The sequence below is a fragment of the Oculina patagonica genome, chromosome 8, assembly GCF_052425735.1.
Source record: "Oculina patagonica isolate OP01 chromosome 8, crgOcupat, whole genome shotgun sequence".
NCBI classification, from domain to species: Eukaryota; Metazoa; Cnidaria; class Anthozoa; order Scleractinia; family Oculinidae; genus Oculina; species Oculina patagonica.
Window position 1 is genome coordinate 28453939 of NC_135765.1, and position 17563 is coordinate 28471501.

A 17563-nucleotide genomic window follows, 5' to 3' on the forward strand; every position below is an offset into this window, starting at 1 on the left:
GCTAGGAATTCTTTGGAATCTTCTAGAGAGATTGCATAATACAGTTCAACATTTAAATTTTGTTGTTCAAAGCTCAATTTATAAACAGAGATCCAATCTTGTGAATAGGCTTGTGATTTGTGATTTAATTAAATTAGCTAATTAGGGTGATTACTCCTTGATATAAAGCACTGTATATTATGGAGACCGTCTTGATATTCAGAAGAGCAGGCACTCTCCTTGTGATGTAGCTTACTGATACATTGTTATTCGTGGACAGTACTACATTTTGGGTGCCTGCATGTTAAAAACTCATATGTTTCGTACTGAATGTCTATATATTTTTTAATTGTTTAGATTAACGTGCGAACACTGGGTCCTACTTAGTTTCATTGGCTTGTACCACCCCTTTAAATTAGTTTTTTCACCATGTGATCTCAGGTTGTAAGATCAATTACTCAAAGAAATGTTTTGATGTTTTGTTTATTTTATTATAAATGTTTTCTTCGTCTTCGCGTTGAGGTTTTGAAGTGATTGGAAATACCATAGCAATGGGGATAGGAGGGAGCTGGGAATCACAAATAAGCTAGCACCATCATATAAAAATATATGTGCAAGACTATAATAATTTATATTCACAAAAAAGAGACAACGTCACGAGTAAATGTGATTGGATGCATACAATATAGTTATCACAAAATACTAGTTTAACTGTACTTATAGTACACTAAATAAAATAACTGGATTCTGATTGGAGGAGAGCACTTAATCCCAAATTGTACTCCCTAGCAGTAGGAGTACCAATAACTTTTCTTTCCGAAGTTGACCTGAACACTTCCAAAGATTTCCAAAATTGACTTGAAGACTTCAGATGATTTCCGAAGTTGATTTGAAGACTTTTAAAGTTGAACCCAGAAATAGCGGGAAGTTCTCTGGAATGTGTGTGTGGGGGGTGGGGATAAGCCTGTCCCAATACACAGCATGTTTTCATATTTGGAGCAACTCTTTTCGGTTCTAGCAACTTTTTGTTTTCTGAGCAGTTTCTAGACTGATCATCTTTCTTACTTTTCTGAAAATAAATAAAGGTTCCTGGAAACATCCATGGAAGTTTCAATGATGTTTGAACTCACTCATGAGATGGAATATCTTGACAAACTTAATTTATAATATTTTTGGCACCAAAACATGGGAGGGCTGAGCCCCCAAATTTTTGTTCCAGGGGGGCTACAACCCCCACCCCCCTGCTCCACTGCCTATGGAACTGAATTCTTTCGAAGATTTTCCGATCTCTGTCTGAAGACTTGGAAAGGTTTCAGAATATGTTAGAAGTACCTGAAGTATTTTAAAGACCAACCAAGGAGGTGTACTATAATAGATACTTGTGTCTTTGTGATGTTTTAAAAGTTCTCAAAATTGCACGAGCCTTTAAGGCGAGTGCAATTTGAGAACTTTAAAGCATCACGACTACTTATTTATCATTAATTGTACTCGCGGTCGTGCGATTTCCTATACTAACTAGACACACAGAAAGTGAACAAATTTAAGCATGGCTATATTTCAAGCACTGTGTCTGACCACTTTTTTTTTTTCCTCTGTAGGAGCTGGGAAGTCAACATTGATTAATATTCTAGCAGGATACAGGTAAAAATATAAATAAAAACATGACAACTTTAAGTATTATTGGTGAATTAATTTATCATTGCTGAGAATATAATTAAGCTACAAAGTAACATCAGGCTCATACAATCTTAAAATTAGATCTTCTAAAGACCTTAAAAAGTCCTCGATTTTTAAATGAGTGAGATTTGAAATGGCCTTCTCAATGTTTTCAAAAGAAACTGAACAACTTAATACATGACACGATTAATTTGGTTCAAATTGAAGGCCTGTGGACTAGACTAATTTTATCCCCAATTTCTCAAACTCCCTGTTGCTCAAACCAATAATATTAACCAATTCCACTGTAGATAAGTTTGAGTTGAAAAATGGTTTAAGTTATAATGGAATTTAACTGTATTTTTGATGCTATTTAAATTTTACCTTAGAACAAAAGATGCAAGTGGCCAGGTATTGGTCAATGGTATGGAACGCAACTTGCGACAGTTCCGTAAAATGTCCTGTTACATCATGCAAGATGATGTACTTCTGCCGCATCTCACAGTTATGGAATCCATGATGGTGAGATTGTTGGTTTTGAATTTAATCTGTGAGAATTCTTTTCTATGGTCCTTTTTCTAACAGACAGACAGACAGGCAGACTGACTGACTGACTGACTGTCAGTCTTGTTAGAAAGGAGAAGAAGAAACAATTTTACTTTGAAAGGTTAATTCATATGACAATGTGCTTTGTGACAGCAGCCAGATGGACAGACAGACAGTTAACAGTAATAGACAGTTAGACATGCAGTCAGACAGACAGACATAGAGACAGCAAGGGTTTTATTAAAGGCCAGCTACTAAGAAAATTGACCAGCTGTGAATACGACTTTGCCTGGCTTTTTTAACATCTAAACTGACTTCAGTTTACCAAAGAGGGTAGGGCCTTGCTAATACTTTGCCAGGATTCAAAACCCTGATGCTTACTGGCCTAGCTGCTCCAACTTAAATAAATTCATCCCGTGCTGAGCCAGAGACTAAATTAATAAAGAGTTAAGACTAGGTGTACTGCTTTGCCTTCACTGACCCTAGCAGTGACTATGGTGTAAAAGGTAAAGGTAAAGCCTGCTGTCGAGCCAAGTGGCTCATCAGGCCGGAGCTTATCCTGGTTTCTGTAACATTAAGCGGCTAGGAGTATTTCTACTCCCCCCTGGATGGGATGCTAGTCCATCGCAGGGTTACCCCCCAGCAGTAAATTCGCCGGTACCCATTTATACACCTGGGTGGAGAGAGGCACTATGAGAGTAAAGTGTCTTGCCCGGGCCGTTTGACTCGGAGTCGAGCGCGCTAACCATTAGGCCACCGCGCCTCCCACTATGACTAGTGACTATGGTGTAACCATCATTATTTACAGCTGTTGCAAAAACTGATCACATATTATTTTTTCTTTTCAGGTGTCAGCCAATTTACATCTCAGGGAATGTTTATCCCATGAAGACAAAGGAAGAGTTGTAAGCTGTTCTTGATACTTTGTTTGATCATTATACGGGTGTCTGGAAAACCCGAATAGCGAATAGTACAAATAGTGCGAATAGTCGCGAATAGTGACGAATAGTCGCAAATAGTGACGAATAGTGACGAATAGTCGCGAATAGTGGTCAATAGTGGCGAGTAGTTGTTGAATTGTCATGAATAGTGACAAATAGTCATAAATAGTCGCCGTGAATAAGCCTACAGGGTTTCTACAAATTTACCGCCCCATGCACAGCAAAACATTAATTTATAGAAGTTGTGTTATAAAAAACAACAACGCCAAAGCCAGTCTCTTTCGCAGCCGTTGTTCGTCACGCAACGCTTGCTTACATTAATTAATTTCAGTGAATCCCTTTTCTTTTCTGGACTCTGCCTGGGGCTGTCGATCACCGGCAAGGAAACAGAAAACACAATGATAAGCAAACGAATACGCTTTTTCACCGGTATAAAAGATAAGAAATTCCGTTTATCATTTATACCTTTTCTCCTGCCAAGGATCCATTTAGGCTGGAAAATCCCACGTCTCTAAATCGTCACTATTCGCGACTATTCGTCACTATTCGCGACTATTCGCACTATTCGTACTATTTGCTATTTGCTATTCGGGTTTTCCAGACACCCATCATTATACTCTGTCAGTAAAAAAGCTTTCTTTTAACCTTGGTAGAAACTAGATCTGCTCAAATCTAGCATTCATTTATGCAAGTGTTACTTTGTGCATTAAGTCCTCACTTAACACTTTGTGTTTGACTAGATCAGTAAATCCAAGTGTGTTTGTTAAGTCTTGACTTTATTTTTTTTGTTTGACTAGATCAATGAAATCCTTGTTAACTTGGGTCTTACTGAAACTGCCAATACAAGACTAAGTGAAATATCTGGTGGCCAGAGAAAACGGCTGGCAATAGCACTGGAACTGGTCAATAATCCACCTCTAATCTTTCTAGATGAACCAACTAGGTAAGTGGATGGTAGTAATGTTTTATTTACACTCGACCTGTCACCTTAAAGTTTCAAAAATTTAAGGAGGCTCTAAAACGGCTTCATAGAATTTTTTTTAACTTTGCAGAAAGTTGTATCTTGTAAGTTGTAAGTTGGATCATGCTGATCAATGTTCAATAATAAAAAATGGGGGTCATTGATCTCGTTTTCGAGTTATCAGGTCTTAAAGCCAAAGTTAAGGGTGTTTCTAATCGTTTATACCGTTGCTATGGTAACTAATGACGTCAATAAAATAACCAAAACATATTCACCAATCATTGAACAATTATCTGATACCATTGTTGTAGCTGCAGTATACGTAACTAATAAAAATTTGTGGTACTGACCCATCAATGCCAAGAGCTGGAAGTGCGAAAACCAATACCAGCCACCTTAAAATGAAAAAAAAAAAAAAAAGAAGTATCTTACTAATAGGTGCACAGTTTGTTTACAATTGGGTTTCAAAAATTGATACTTCTCTTACCTTTAACTTTAGCTTTAGATTGGATGCATAATTTTAAACTGTATTTTTTAAAAAGTTGTGTTTTTATGTTGTTTCCAGTGGACTGGACAGCTCTTCAGCATTTCAGTGTATCAGTCTCATGAGGACACTGGCTCATGGCGGGAGGACTGTGGTGTGTACCATTCATCAACCTAGTGCAAAACTCTTTGAAATGTTTGACAAGGTCAGTTCAGTTTTATGCTACTGTGTGTAACCAAAGCTGTGCTCTTGCAGGGTGCCTGAAGGCTCTTACGTAAGAAATCTCGGGTGCCCAGCTCTTAAAAGCTTTCATGATAGCAAATATATACAAGTCGCCTAAAGACAAAAGTAAGTTGCCTGTGGCAACCGGGCTCCGCTAGAGAACAGCTCTGTGTGTAACATAATTTCCTTGGAATTAGACATAAAAAAGAAGGAGTGGTAATTTTCACTGGCACATTACAACTTTGTTCCAACCTGCAAGCCCATCCTCAATCTTGTACAAACATCGTGCCAACCTTGCACTAACCTCTTCCAGGCCAGCCTTTTGCGATTCTTGCCCCAACCACATGCCAAAATTGTCCAAAGCTTGTCCAAGCCTTTTGCTTAACTTGTGCCGATGTCCAAGTTACCTTGTGCTAACGTTGTGCCGTCCTTGTACCAACCTTATCCAAGCCTTGCTCAAACCTTGTGTCAACCTTGTCTTTAGCTTGCTTTTAAAAATGATTGTTGTGTAGAAAATCTAAAAGCTGTAAAATGTAGCTTATTTCCATCCCCTCAAAGAAAAGCACAAACTCAGACACAGTTAAAATCTTTACAAGTTTTTGAAAAGCTTATCTTCTCCTTTTTTCCCCAGCTGTACATCTTAGCAGAAGGGAATTGTTTGTTCCAGGGCACTGTACAAGACTTATTACCATACCTGGCTGGTGAGGGTCTGGTCTGCCCTAAGTACCACAATCCTGCAGACTACAGTAAGTACTCTCAGCCCCAAAATTAAAAGACAAATTCTCCAAATCCCTAGTTAGTCATTCTTGTGTTGTCATCAACTTCCATTATAACAGATATGATACAGTAAACACCCGCGTGTAAGAACCTTCAATTTTCTAAGTTTGGCAAAATAGGTTCTTGTATTTGGGGGTAGTTATTGGTAATTTAGGCTGAGTAGGTTCTTAATAAGGTTCTTAATTTCTAAGGAGGAGCCATAGTTTTTGATTGTACGAGAAGAAAAAAAATGGGTTTGGTCCTTCATTATGCAGCATTTATTCATAACTGTATTGCTTCAAGCCTCATGCAAGGTCCAAAGAAGACAAATTATTACAGTCTATGTGAATCTGTCTTTTCTTTATTTGTAAATACAGTTTGGGATGTTCTGTTAAAAATGTTCATAAAAATTTTCTTTAACCCACATATAAGAACCTGCTGAAATTTGCTTGGCTAAACAGGTTCTTATATTTTGGGGTATTAAAATGGCAAATTTCTGCCAGCAGGTTCTTAAACCACTAGGTTCTTACACGCGGGTGTTAACTGTATGTCAAGACCTTGGGCCAACTCTTCCAGTGTGCCCTCACACTTGGTTAATAAGATGTATTTGTAATATAGCTGAAGATTTTTCCCCAACAGCGTGCACTTTCATTGGCTACCTTAAGGTCATGTGACATTTAACAATAAAACTGTTTCCTGCCAAACGTTTCTGATTGGGCAACATTGTTGCCCGCAAATGTTGATCGATGACTGCCGTTTTTCTTAAGTCTTTGTTGTGCTAAATAACAAATCAGTTAATGACTGGTCCCTCGGGAAACCAGTTAATTTTTTTCCCATGAGTCTCAATGTTTCCCTCGCGTTCGCCTTGGGAAACATTTAGATTTAATATCCGGAAACAAAATAAACCATTTCCATCGGGACCAGTCATCATTTGGTGTTGAATAATGACTCCCCACTCCGTCTCCACTCCCCTAAGAAGGCAAATTATTTTCTTGCATCATACTTCTCATTTTCCCTTGTCATTTCCGGTGCTGTTTTTCAGTCATAGAAGTTGCATCAGGAGAGTATGGTGAGAACGTGATACCAAGCCTTGTGAAGGCATGGAAAGCACGTGAAGAGGTCATGACTCAGAAGAAAAGCTTGACAAGTAGTACCAGCTGTAGCTATGATTCCAGGAACATGGTGGTGTCCATATTGCCAAACTGTAATGTGAAGACCAGTACTGATAGCATTATACATGCTGCAAGTCAAACGACACAGGTGAGAGTCTTAACTCACTGTTACTACACAGGAGTCCTAACATAAGAGTTTGTCTTACCCGTGTTGAATGTGTGCAGCCATTTTGAATTGTGCACGATACGGGATTGTGTCAGATTCGCCTGCTGGGAGATCTGGAACCGAGAAACCTTCAGAAATTGATAGGTACCGAAAAGCGCTTGACTGTGAATTTCCGAATTTTCTTGGTTGCCAATTTGTTTCGGTTCCAAAACCTAATGCACCAGCCAACCTTGTGCACAGTCAACTCTCTCTATAATGGACACTTTTGGGACCGGCTGCAACTCTCCGTTTTAGAGACGTGTCCGTCTTATCAGTAGGGAGTTAAAAATGACTGAAAAACGGCAGGGATGGGACCAACACAAGGTGTGCATCTTAAAGAGGTGTCCGTCTTATAGAGGTGTTCGTTAAGAGAGAGTTGACTGTATTTAAAATTTAATCAAAATGTCCTCCACACAAACATTAGACTGCTGGGCAAAAAAAGGCAACAGATGTTTTTCCTTCGTTCGCAGTTTTCAGCGTGTGCTTGCAACTAGCCAAATGACTAGAACAGGCTTTAAACGCATTTAGTTATCTGCAATTGGATTTTGTAGGCCCCTTTTGTGTCACTTGTTCTTTAGTATGCCCTAATAGACACTGATATTCTGTAACATGTTACCTTGCAAATTTAAGACATTTGTATTCATTGGATAATTCCTCTTTGTTGATCTTTATCCACAGTTCATGGTCTTATTCAAAAGAGCAGCGCAGTCCATCTTCAGAGATCGTGTTTTTACTCACCTGCGGTTCGTGTCCATAGCATCTGTTGGCCTGCTTATAGGACTGTTATATCACGGGATTGGAAATGACGGCAATAAAGTGTTCAACAACACTGGATGCTTGTTCTTCTCACTACTTTTTCTCATGTTTACTTCACTTATGCCTACAGTTCTTACATGTAAGTAAAGCAAGAGCCCATGCCCATCTTGTTAATAACTTCAAAATCGTAGCCTTTCTTTAGCCAGTTCCAGGCTCTTGATAGTTTTGGCGAGAGGGAAAAACGCGAGCAAAAACAACGAGGGGTACTGAGGTGAGCCTTAGCCCTCCCTGTTTTTTCCCTCGCTCGCCCGCGTTTTACGTTCCCCCACGCTACCGAGAGCCAAGAACAGGCTTACCTTTTTGGTCCCTGGGAATGGATACTTTAAGGGATACCAGACAAGTACCACTTATGGTGTTCGATTTTAATTTTTCACAGATCCTTTTTGTCATGGTACCTTTTAGGAAATGTTGAAAGTTAATCACAAACAAACAGGAACGACCTGTCAAACATGTTGTCAAGAAATGATTTTTGCTTGGGACGTGCCTTTTGGCTTGTTAGGATAACTTATCTCTCTTGAATGACACATTTCGCACTGTTACACCTTTTGAGTAAAGTTAAAAACTGAACTTGGCCCACGCTTCAAGAAGGAATTTTCGTTTCTCCCTGGTGCCTTTTATATGGGAGCCCCCCCCCCTCCCTGGCGGGGATTATTTGCGTCATACCGAGCCGAGTTAGGACTGCAAAGGGGACTAAGGACCCCTCTTGCAATCTTAGTTTTCTGTTACCCACTGAAAATACCATGAGTTGTTTCCTTGCTTTCACGTCCAAACAAACCGCGATTTATAGCAGAAGCTCGCGACAAAGAAGATACTCGTACGTGTATTTTGTTTCTGTTTTCTGTTCTCCAGTGATAAACAGATTGAGGCGAAGGGAAGAAAGTTCTGAAAATCATTTATTGATCACTGTTTGGTAGTTGTTTGTAGTGAAATGATTTTTTTCCTCCTGAAAATTTTCTTTGCAGTCCCCATGGAAAAACTCGTGTTTATTCGAGAACATTTAAACAACTGGTACAGCCTCAAGTCCTACTACTTGGCAAAAACAATGGCCGATGTGCCATTCCAGGTAAGACGGAATACTAAAGAATATACAGATCTCAGGCGCACCCAACGAGCAAATTTTTCTACAGGTGTCGGAACACCGTTTTTACGTTATAAGTGTCCTTTTGTGCGATTAAAAGCCTCATTTGTAAACGCTAAGAAAGTGTATCTTTTCGGATACGCTTGCTGAACTTTCAATCGTAAGAAAATTTTTAGGGAACGAAATATTATTACCCGAATTTATGAGCCACTGTTGCCTTCTCGAAAATCACAACAAGCATTACTTTTCCCTCGTCACGAAAGTTTGAGGCAAAGAAAACTCCAGTTTTTTGTCACACTTCTATATCCGAAAACCGTAGGTGATTATAGGTCTTTCGAACAGATATTTACCAAAACGGTCTGTTGGCTGCCCCTGAGATCTATCAGAGATTATCATGGCCTCCTGAAGATAAAGGAAGTAGGTCTGAAAGGCGCCAACTGTTATCGTAGTTTCAGCGCAAAATATCGCTTGTCACGCAGAACCTCTGGAACTTTGCGTGACTCATCAAACAAAGGAATCTTCAAGTGAAGTGACAGCTTTTCTTGTCTCTCAACAGATCCTGTTTCCATTGATTTACTGTACAATAGTATATTTCATGACAGATCAACCACTCGAAGGATTGCGTTACACTCAGTTTCTATCCATCACGATACTCACGTGTCTTGTAGCACAGTCCATTGGACTTCTTATAGGGACAGTGGCGCCCAGTCTCCCGGTGAGTTTTAGAAAACTTTTAGTAGTCTTTGAATTTGGTACTGACTGAACAGAATTTTTTATAGGGTAGTAAATTGTAGTTACCTGGAGCCGGATTCACGAAGCTCCATTAAGTTGAGATGTATTCTAATGGTTTATTAACCACAGGCTTTTGTATTCGAGTGATATTTAGGTTATATCCTAATCCGCAGGTTCTCTGTCATTGATTAAAGCAAAACAAAAAACGTGCAGTGTGCTCTAATCAATAAGAACAAGCACGCTATTTCCAACCAATATGCAGCAAGACTAAAGCGACTCGTTGCTTGCCTTACAAGCGTCTTCCCGGGCTTGTCTCTGGCTGTATATTTTCCCGCGCCTGGAAACGTTTGATGTTTTCCCGCGCTTGGCACCGGTTGTATGTTTTCCCGCGCTTAGCATTAGCTGTGTTTTCCCGTGTTTAGCACCGGTTGTATGTTTTCCCGCGCTTAGCACTAGCTGTGTTTTCCCGTGTTTAGCACCGGTTGTATGTTTTCCCGCGCTTAGCATTAGCTGTGTTTTCCCGTGTTTAGCACCGGTTGTATGTTTTCCCGCGCTTAGCACTAGCTGTGTTTTCCCGTGTTTAGCACCGGTTGTATGTTTTCCCGCGCTTGGCACTAGCTATATTTTCCCGCGCTTAGCAGTGGTTGTATGTTTTCCCGCGCTTAGCACTAGCTGTGTTTTCTCGTGTTTAGCACCGGTTGTATGTTTTCCCGCGCTTAGCATTAGCTGTGTTTTCCCGTGTTTAGCACTGGTTGTATGTTTCCCTGCGCTATGCACTGGTTGCATCTTTCTACTTCAAGTTCTGATTGGTTTGCTATGCTAATTGCGTCGTTATTGGCTAGGTGTGACTTGAAATTTGACTGTCTAATCATGGGTGAAAAGGGTTCTTGTAAAATTTCATTTACACTGTATCTGGTACAAGAGATTGTCGTAGCTTTTAATCATATCATTCTTTATAGGCTGAATACGGTCATAAAAAAGTTAATTCGTTCCCACAACTGTGTAAAACGTTTCTTCTTTTTTATCTCTCCTCGCAGACTGCGGTGTACGTCGCTCCAGTGACGGGCATTCCTGTGCTACTGTTCAGCGGTTTCTTCGTGAATTTTGACACCATACCCAAATACATGCAGTGGCTTACATACGTGTCATACGCGCGGTACAGCTGGGAAGGCACGGTAGTCGCCATATATGGCAATAAACGAGGACCTTTAGCATGTAAGGACAAACGCTGTATATTCGTGAACAGCGAGGACGTTTTAGCCTCCATGGACGTAGAGGAAAACGCTCTTTACTTAGAGGGCGCGAAGATATATTTCGACGCCTTTGTACTGTTTCTGTTCTTCATCATTCTGAGATTGGCCGCGTATCTGGTATTGAGATACAAAGTGAAATCGTATAATTAACGCGGCGAAGATATGGCCAGAAGATGTGTGAAGGAGCGAAACAGGGTAGCCTCGCGGCTTAGATCCGCCTTTACAAGCTATTGACTGTTGTAAAGCAAGCTCATGGCGGATTTTCGCAGAGGGTCAAATGATGTGTGGGGTTCGTAGTTTTTACTGAGTTCAGTGGGATTGTTGTGTACGGGTATTGAAATTTTTAGGAGCGATGTTTTTTAAGTTAGGTATACATGCAAATGAAGATTATTTTGAGACAATTATTGGGATTCAAACAGCGGGAACCGTTTTAGGGATCCTACATTCAATTCAACAAATAAACCATTGTTACGTGTTTTTATTAAATATTGGTATAAAAAAGCAGAACTTCCACTGTGTGGAAGAAAAAAAACCATGGTCTCGTTCACCGGGTCTTTTTTACACACGCAAATACATATTACGATGTTTGGATATTTGTAGCGATTGCGGGACTGAAAAAGATGGAGGGAGGTAGAGGCTGTTGTTTTTACTGAATTGCTTGTCCATGAATTAACCAATACACGAGCGCTTTTACCACATAATTTGTTCAAAAGTGAGCTTTCTAGGGAAAACATAACTGGAAGACAGAACGAAAGCGGGTCTTTCTTTCTTATCTTCAAGCTCAGTTCCCCTCAACGCATTAAGGCGAAATCCACCAGGACTTCGAGTACATGTATTAATATGTGTGGCTGGACCATTCAGTTTGTATCACGGCACCTTGCAACAAACATGTTTCTCAGTTTTATCTGGCGGAATTTATAACGTGTAAAAATTCTCCGTATTTTCGTGCCTCCACTCTTTCTATCCTTTTATAAAGCGCTCATGTCTTGTACTCCTTTCTTACTCCTTTATTCCATACTCTCAAATTTGTTGTATTTTGTATGATCTACATTGTGGTGATAGTTAAAGAGGTTTGAATTTTGTGTTGTTTAGTTAAATTCAATATAGAGTCCACTGTGACAATTCAATAAATCAGACGTGTTTGGCGCGATTTGCTCTCATGAAATTGTTACAATTTTGACAAATTCTCCAACGATAGACGCCTTGTATAAAATTTCTTCAAAATTGTATCTTCCATTAGCGAGGGTTTGTGTTTTTAACCAGTTGTTTTGAATTTTGAAATGCCCAGACTGAGAGCAAATCAGCTACGAAATGAAAATTTACATAGATGAATAAAAATATTTATATCGCCATTCGGAATGTTAAATATACAATATTAGTTTTGTTTTTCATATTTTATTGTGTTGTATTTACAGCCCAGCAAGTTCAATGTCAAAATTAAGAATGGGACAAATTTGGTTTAGTTCGGGAAGCGAAATAATTTGTTGAAATATTTGTGAATTTTATGTTTTAATTAATTCACCAAGTTAATTAAAAAGGTTTGAAGGTAACTTGGTCGTAACAATGTACTTGGAATATTGAGGAAACAGACTGAAAAGTGTTTAAAAAGCAAAAACCCAATCATATTCAATGTAATATATTTTCATAGAAAAAAAACTGTCGAGATTCAAATCTTGAAACTACCATGCATGTTGTACTGTAAACTTTGTTAATAAGGCATTAAAGTTGATTTCTTTGTATTCTGCCTGATTTGTAAGAGAAAGATAAATATTCCATAGCAAAGATTGGACAACGCTACCGCCCTTCAGAGCAATTAGCCATGTTCTAAACGAGCAGGGGACTGGGTACGAATTTTAAAAATGGAATAAATTGAAAAGTGAACCCTGACATCTGAAAGAGCATCCAAAAATTAGTTTATTTACAAAATTCGATTGTTATTGGTTTAAACACTAAGTATGGTTCACTTTTAGAAATCGTTAAAATATGAGAGCTTAGTATCCATTCTAAGCTTTCTTATTTTATCGATTTTTAAAAGAGTACCATGCCTTTGCGTCAGTTAAACCAGTAACTCTCAAATTTGGTTAAGTATTTTCTCAATTAAACGCCGGGCCCCGAATAAACGCCGGGTCTCCGAGCTAGAGTTGTAAGTAAGCCTTCCAGGCATTTATTTGAGGTGTAATATGCTTTAGGTATGATGGCAAAATACGTTCATGTCACATATAATGATTTAAAACCCTTGTTTAATAAACATTTTTCTCCAATAAACTGCACCATTCAAATAAACGCCGGATCCACGGAGCCAAGTTTGAAGGGGGCGTTTAATTGAGGAAATACGGTACTTATTTTTGGATGCTCTTTCAGATGACAGGCCCAATTTTTCAATTCGATCGATATTGAATATTTGTACCCAGTCCACCGCTCGTTTCGAACATGGCTAATTAGGTTTGTTATTCTCGTCTCCAGACCCGCTTTTTCCTTATAGACGGCTGGGCCTGGGCGAGAAACAAGTCGCTCTGGGGACACATGATTTGATTACGTAGATTTTTAACAAAGATAATTTAAATCTAGCCAATCAAATCAACCGTCGTGAAATCCCTTACAACAAAGTAATTTTAAAACGGTTGCTTTGATTTGCAAAATTTAAATTTCATTTGTTGAAGATCTAGCCAATAAAATCATGAGTGACGTAAAGTACACGAAATAATTCATATATGTGAACTGCGGATGAGATGTAAAGTGAAGAAATGATCCTTGCAGTGAATTGCAATTAAAGAAATTGCAAAGAAAGAAACCAGAAAAAATTCTGGCTTCAACGTTTAAGCCAGATTTTTTTCTGGTTTCTTTCTTTGCAATTTCTTTTCGTACAGAGGCATTCTCGTGATGCGTGATTAGCTAATTTTCTTTTCCGTGAAACGTGAATTTAATAAATTATTCTTCGTGATCCATGGCCCAAACGTTTTGCATGACCCGTGAAGAAATTGAATTCATAATCGATTTTCCTTATTTTTACCACTTTATTCCGCGTGAACGATTGTCCTGAGGTCATATACCTTATTCTTACTAAATTTCGCGAGTACTTAATTTCGCGATTTTTACCTATTTTTCAATATGAAGCTTTGACCTCGAAACTGTAACAACATAATTAATATGAAAGTCATCGTAAAAACAGCAAACAACAATATACGCGTAACAAAACATAAGGCATTCAACGGTCTAAATCCCTAATAGGTTCATCTACGACTGCAAGAGCGAGATTTTGAGGAACTTGGCGGCAGAGAACAGTTCGAACAGTGCGACTGATAGAGTGGGAGATAACTAATGGACAAAATTAAACAAGAAACTTCTAAACATGAAGCTCAGATATGTTAGAATAACTATGATAAAACAGATCGAATTTCATTATTTTTTATATTATCAGTATGATATTAAATTTCGCGATTTTAAACTTCGCGTGCCCTTTATTTCGCGGATATTAATTAAATCGCGAAATTTAGTACTCGCGAAATTAAGTGAGAATCAGGTAGTTTGTGTATATTTTCGAAATTCCTATACTCAATCAGTGCCTAACGTTCTGTGTGACACTTCACTTTTTCTGCTGCGGCATTCAAAACATCCGCTAGCAAGTTACGATAATATTTTCATTTAATATTCATTTTGTACGATCGGATAAATAATATTGGAACTTACTCATGGATGATTGGCTAACAAACCTTTTAATACCACGGCTTTTTATCGAAGTTCACGGACCTTTGGCACAAAAAAATGTCCTTTTATGATCACTCCTCAAAATAGCGATATTATACGTAAAAGGGGTTATTTCCCGGGTTATTTCCATGCTCATAAAGAGAATCAATTAAGAGAATTGATTAAGAGATCTTCACACCATGACGGTCACAAGGAAATGAGCACAGACAGCAACACTTCCCATCATGCATTGCGATCCGTAAACCAAGTCACTTTTACACGTTTAGCGCGAGTCCCGGGGCGCGAGCCGCCTCTTGTTGACTCATAAATACGATGAAACCAAAACAAACAGTAAATGATACGAACTCGCTGTTTGAAACAATTGCATTAATTAGATGATGATGTCGAAGGTGTTTTTCGCCGTGATCTTCGCGACAACCACCGCCGTGTTAAATTCTGTCCCTGTTCCGCGCGATCCACTGGCTGTCACAAGATACGGCTCCCTTGAAATTTCCATGGTGCGACATGAGGAGAAGTATGCCACCAACAGAGAAGTATGCCACTATAAACCGACCTTGTTACGCCTATGAAGATGTCTCGCCCCTGTACCATGGCATGACTCATGTCCGAGGACTGAACGATAAAAACGGCAAAATTGTCTTTGAAGTTAACATCCCAGTGATCGTCTACCTTGCGGTCGATTCGCGCTATCCGTACATTCACGGAGACGATTACGAAGACACGGGGGATTTAGTCATGCTGGGGGGCTGCCACAAGAGAACTAAATTCCCAATTTACCGGAGCAGGAAGGTACACGGCCCTGGCTTGGTGACGGTGGATTTCACGTCCTCGCGAATGACAGGAATTTTCCTCCGGGATAACGCCTATGAAATTCGCCCCTATGCAGAGCTGAAAGTAACCTTCCCCAGTGGTACCCCCCGGGAGATAAGCATGGTACGGGACGGAGAGAAGTTTAGTACCAACCGGGACTGCTACACGATGGTGGATATCCCTCCGAAATATCACGGACTCACGCATCTCCGGGGACCAAACGACGAGACGACTGTTATTTTCCGCTTGAATATTCCAGTGTTGGTATATGTTGCCATCGATTCTCGACTAAACCGGCACACCATTTTGCCCGCGGAGTTCAAAGCCACCGGGGAAAAGATTGTTCACGCCGGGTGTCACGCGCCCACCGACTTCCCAATATACGAGCGGAAATATCCCAGCGGGGGAACCGTCACTATCCCGCTCATCGCGTCACGCATGATTACGGTTATGGTCAAACCACTGTCTCCATAGAGGCAATAACAACTGATCAGTAACCAAAGGATTAGATGTTAATCTTAATAAAAAGTGGCTACAGAAACTTGTCTATTGAACTTTGTTAATTACATTAATACGTATCCTGGCGGATGGGGATGGGGGTGGGGCTGGTAGATTTGGGGGAAGGGGGACGTCGGATGATCCGGGAAGAAAGAGACCGGGTGATGTGATTGTGCGAATAAGTCATGATTTACCCCTTTAAATACCCATGATACAAAAAGCAACCCCAACTTTTTCAAAACCCTGGCCCTTATCAAACCGGTCCCCAGTTCAACTTAAACTTACTCCCTCCGACACTGATACCTCTTCCACATCACTAAATTACCAGAAAAACTTTATCCCCCCTACTATCATCATCATCATCATCATCATCATCATCATCATCATCATCATCATCAATCCTTTAAACGCTAAGTGGCGCATAGGGCATCAATGACGTCACTCCTAGCCGAATTCCGCCAGCTACGCAGGCTACGTCACTCCATACCTGCCGATCCTATGCAAGCTGCCGACATGGTTTAGAACTGTCGAGGTTCTGCCTTTGCAGTCCTTCTCCAGGTGGAGTTAGGACGGCTCAAGGGTTAAAATTGCTCACAATGAAGAATTCAACTACGCGACTAAGCGCGCGACCTAATTGCAAGAAAAAACTGTCCTAAATTCCATTCAAAGCCAATTCAATGAACAGGTACTATAAAATACAAATGCAAAATACCAGGAATAGGTGACGGATAGCGATTTATGTTTTGGCCGTTAGCTTTTAGCAGATACTGGCAAGCTGTTTTTTTTAAGTCATTTCGGTGATCCTGCTTTAGTATACGGTCGCGTAGTAAGTTGAACTCGGTACCTGTGCACGCGTTTTCAAAAGTACTGCCAATATGGTTTTGTTCCCCCCCCCCCGGTTTTTTGAGGAAAATGGCAGATTTCTGAGCATACGCATGCTCAGAAATCTCTCTTCTCGCGCCTGGGTTCAACCCCTATAAGAGCGGAAGAGAGAGTTCAGGGACTGAACTAGGTTTGACCACATTGAGTGAAAGAGTGGCATGCGACGTGAGATTCTGTGTGCAGTGATTGCACTGTGTGTCCGGTCTTTCAGCACGCTTTCGTTGTCAGTTTCTTCCTTTCGCGTCCACGAAAACGCGCGGGAACTGAGTACGAGTATAGCAAACAAACTTACCATTCTCGTCCCCAGAGCCGCTTGCCTTTCTTGGCCGGCAGGGTCTGGGGCAGAGGAACAAGTGGCCGGCTCAGGGGACACATGATTTGATTGGCGAGATCTTAAACAAAGAACATTTTAATTTAATATATCAGATCAACCGTTTCAAAATCATTTTGTTGTGAGGGATTTTACCACGGCTGATTTGATTGGCTCGATTTAAAGTCTCTTTGTTAAAAATCTAGCCAATCAAATCATGTGTTTCAAGAGCCACTTGTTCCTCGTGCCCCAGGCTTTGCCGCCTAAGAGGGACAAGCGGCTTTGGGGACGAGAATGTGATCATGAAGTTTGTCGAAACGGTGAAATGTCCCAAGCCTATGTCTAAGATTGTAGCTCTGTGTATTGAGATATTGGCTAGTAAATACCACCTTTCCCTTTTAGCCATTGCTGTGCCAATCTCTGACCTTGCAATCAGTTTGGTTTCATTGGTGGATGAAAAGATAGATCAAAAGAAATCAAGTGTACTAATTCCAAACATACTGGTAGTTTGGTGATGACAGCTAAAAGATTTATTGATTTATTTATTTTTATTCCAGTCTTAAATAGTTAGTATCCAGTTGGGGCATAAGTTACACTGTTCGTTTAGCTTAACAAAC

General features: G+C 40.0%; 1 protein-coding gene and 1 pseudogene across 1 annotated transcript in view; both read left to right on the top strand.

Annotated features, from left to right (window-relative positions):
* Positions 1 to 12480, top strand: part of LOC144664049 (ATP-binding cassette sub-family G member 4-like) — a 17951-nt gene extending 5471 nt beyond the window's left edge. Inside the window, exons 3-13 of the mRNA XM_078525171.1 lie at positions 1578 to 1620; positions 2025 to 2157; positions 3030 to 3086; positions 3920 to 4065; positions 4649 to 4772; positions 5421 to 5535; positions 6588 to 6805; positions 7541 to 7757; positions 8641 to 8741; positions 9313 to 9471; positions 10526 to 12480. Of these exons, the coding sequence (XP_078381297.1) occupies positions 1578 to 1620; positions 2025 to 2157; positions 3030 to 3086; positions 3920 to 4065; positions 4649 to 4772; positions 5421 to 5535; positions 6588 to 6805; positions 7541 to 7757; positions 8641 to 8741; positions 9313 to 9471; positions 10526 to 10891 (1679 nt within the window). The 3' untranslated portion in view covers positions 10892 to 12480. The remainder of the gene's footprint in view (positions 1 to 1577; positions 1621 to 2024; positions 2158 to 3029; positions 3087 to 3919; positions 4066 to 4648; positions 4773 to 5420; positions 5536 to 6587; positions 6806 to 7540; positions 7758 to 8640; positions 8742 to 9312; positions 9472 to 10525) is intronic.
* Positions 12481 to 14685: 2205 nt separating this feature from the next.
* LOC144663639 (uncharacterized) lies at positions 14686 to 15797 on the top strand (annotated as a pseudogene).
* The last annotated feature ends 1766 nt before the right edge of the window (positions 15798 to 17563 follow it).